General features: G+C 45.2%; 1 protein-coding gene across 1 annotated transcript in view; it reads left to right on the top strand.

Annotated features, from left to right (window-relative positions):
• Positions 1-1,939, top strand: part of prph2lb (peripherin 2-like b) — a 6,967-nt gene extending 5,028 nt beyond the window's left edge. The window contains exons 3-4 of the mRNA XM_035678396.1: positions 663-733; positions 1,762-1,939. Of these exons, the coding sequence (XP_035534289.1) occupies positions 663-733; positions 1,762-1,939 (249 nt within the window). The remainder of the gene's footprint in view (positions 1-662; positions 734-1,761) is intronic.
• The last annotated feature ends 1,092 nt before the right edge of the window (positions 1,940-3,031 follow it).

The raw sequence follows: 3,031 nt of genomic DNA, 5'->3' as shown, positions 1-3,031 counted from the left end.
TAGGGCGCTAGACTATCGGGGGCGATCGGGTCCCATTGGTCGGCACTGAGCTCCCTCTTGCCTTCCTCTCTCATCCTCTTTCTGCACCTCATTCATTGTCCCGATGTAATGCATGTTACTTAACTTCACTTCCTTCCTCGCGGAGGTTTCTTGTGCTTTTCGGTCCTGCAGGTTCTCAGTGGGATCCTGGCTGAGGCCTACCTCTGCCATGTTCCTGCATGGATTGCCGGATTAACACTTGACCTGTTTTTTGCGACCTCGCACCGGCCGTGTCTGTCTGTCTTTGATCTTCTCTCTCTGTCTCGTCTCTGTCTCTGTCTGTCTCTCTCTCTCTCCCTTTCTCTCTCTCACGCAAAGCCTGGTCGGCAGGCAGATGGACCAGCCCACCTTAGGAGCCGACGTAGGATCGTCGTCCGTTAGTTGATCTGCCTGTTGAAAAGGCAGTTCTTTCCTTGCCCTGTCTGCCAAAGCGTGCTTTGTGCATGTTGGTTACGTTGGGGTTCCTGTAAAATGTTGAAGAGAAGGGGAGGTTCGGTGGCGTAGACCTGCTGCTAGTGTGAAAAGTGTCCTGAGATAACTTCTGTTAGAATTTGGCACGTATTAGCAAAGTAAAAAGCGTTGGAATTTGAACCTTGAATGTTGAATATGGGTGGTCCCGTCAGGGCTGCGCCAGCGAGTCTTTGTTGCTCGGGGCACGATCCTCTGCGAGTCTGCTGAGCATCCCCGTCTGCAGGTCCTGGAAGGTCTACAGCTGAGATGGGTTTCAGCATGGGGCCAGGAAGTTCAGGTGACCTCACGGCTTACACCAGGGGGGGACACACAGGGCCATTCCTTAGTCAAAGTTACACACATTGTAGTAAAAGTACGACACATTGGTAGCTAAAAGTACACACATTGTAGTAAAGGTAATGTTTTATATTATTGATGAATTACTTTTATTGAAGCATTGATTGATTTTAATGGATACAGATATTAATTATTGATCTGATATCAGGTTGAACTCACTGTACAGAGCTGATTGATACAGTGAATATGAAGGAAGATCAGCTCCTCGTTGGGAATAAAAAGATCTAACACAAGATTGAGTCGGCCGATGCCTTCAGAGCCCTAACCTTAACCCTTTCTACTGACTGCAAGACCCAAAGCATGATGGGAAACAGCTGCCTGATCTTAGTTTTGATCACAGACTACCTACCAGCATTCATTATCTGAATGTGAACGCAGAATAAAACCTTTATTTTGAAGACTTTTTAAATGAATGTACACAGTATAAAGTCGTTGCTTTATATTTCAGCCTGTAAACGGTAAAAACCTGTATTAAAGATTACAATCAAAGATGGAATAAAACTCCATGACTGGATTTTTCACGTTATTTTACATTACAGGCTATTTTTGTAATTGTATTAATATTTTCACGTATTTAAAAAATACATAAAAACAGGACAAAGTGTTTTTTACAGTGTAATACCTTTATTATTATTACTGTACAACCACAGCTCTTCCCAGATGCGTCTGTGGGTTAATGTGTCATCCTATTCACTGGAGCTGTGACCTGAATTCAGCAGTAGGACAGAACACCTGGTTGCCGTGGGATACGGTGGGTGTGGTAAGGTGCGGCTCAGGTGTCACAGGTGTGTGAAGAGAGCGGAAAAATACTGAAAGCCTGCAGCATCAGAGAGAGCTACCTGTCTGAGCTGATTCAGGGTCAGTCCCTGCTCTCACCTGTCCACCAGGTGATATCTGATCTCTGTCTCTCCGCAGTGACGCTCACATGTCAGCGCTGCTCTCTCTGAAAACCGGCCTATCAGCGGGCGACGTTCGCTCCATCAAACGCAGCGTGGTGGAGAACCGCCTCCTCGGAGGCTCCACCAATCACAGCCCTCCGTTCTTCTCCAAGGTCAAAGTCAAATGGATCAGTAAGTTTAGCCAACAGTGTTAGTGAGTCAGCATGTCAGCATGTTAGTGTTCAGTAAACAGTATTTTATGTGTATTATATGTTGAAAGCCGTTGCCATGGTTACAGTCTGAGGGGTCGATCACACAGAAACACAGCGAACCGCCGTTTTCCTGCGGTACAGCTCGCGTGCTCTGCAGCACATTACAGGTAAATTCGTCAGTGTCACACCTGAACCTGACAGCCAATCACATTAAGCAAGAGGCGGGCTTTACTCTTTATCACTTCCTTCCTGTTTGGATGCTGTTTATTATGCAGATAAATAGGTTAGCTAGCAGGACGTAGTGGAGGGTAAACTCAGCTATCTCCTCTTTGAATTAAGTTATTATTGACCACCCGGTTGCCCAGATGTTCCTGAAGCTGCAGCGGTTGGTCGTGTCTCTGTGTGATCGCTCAGGCTGGTCTGAAGTCAGTGGGTGCTCTGAAGCGTCCCACAGTTCCTGAAGTAAACACAGTATTTAGTCATCAGTCACTGAGGGGGCAGTGCATGCTTCTACACCCTCTTAGCCTCTGTCAGTCTCTAAATGACCCAGACGTTTATTATACTTTAGTACTTCTTACTACTTAACACTTCCTGGCGTTGGTGGTCAGTAGATTATTGTCTCAGTGATGGAAATTGAAAACTTGAATGATGTAAACGTTAATGAAAGATTAAAATCAGATTTGCTGAAGTTTCTGATTAAAGTTTGATAATAATCAATAACATAATAATTCAATGTAGCAGTGATGATGTCGGTACATACAGTAGTGCAGAACCGTACTACCTGATTCTCATCATATTGTATTTTCATCAGTGTGATCTCTGTCACCAGACTCAACTCAATAAATGGCTTATTTAGTGGAGCTGCTGTGGTCTGATGTCTTCTTGCTTTCTGAGGGTGTTACTGTCCTTAAAGACTGAAGCTAAAGCTAACAGGTCCCAGGATATCATGTGTGCTGAGGGGGAGATCAGTGAACTGCAGACAAATAACGATCATAATGCTTGTTTCTGTCTCTCTCTGTCTCTCTCTCTGTCTCTCTCTCTGTCTCTCTCTCTGTCTCTGTCTCTCTCTGTCTCTGTCTCTCTCTCTCTCTCTCT

The sequence above is a fragment of the Morone saxatilis genome, unplaced genomic scaffold, assembly GCF_004916995.1.
Source record: "Morone saxatilis isolate NCDOM2014 unplaced genomic scaffold, NCSU_SB_2.0 Contig7, whole genome shotgun sequence".
In the NCBI taxonomy this organism is placed as follows: Eukaryota; Metazoa; Chordata; class Actinopteri; family Moronidae; genus Morone; species Morone saxatilis.
This window is presented reverse-complemented; position numbering and strand designations above follow the sequence as displayed.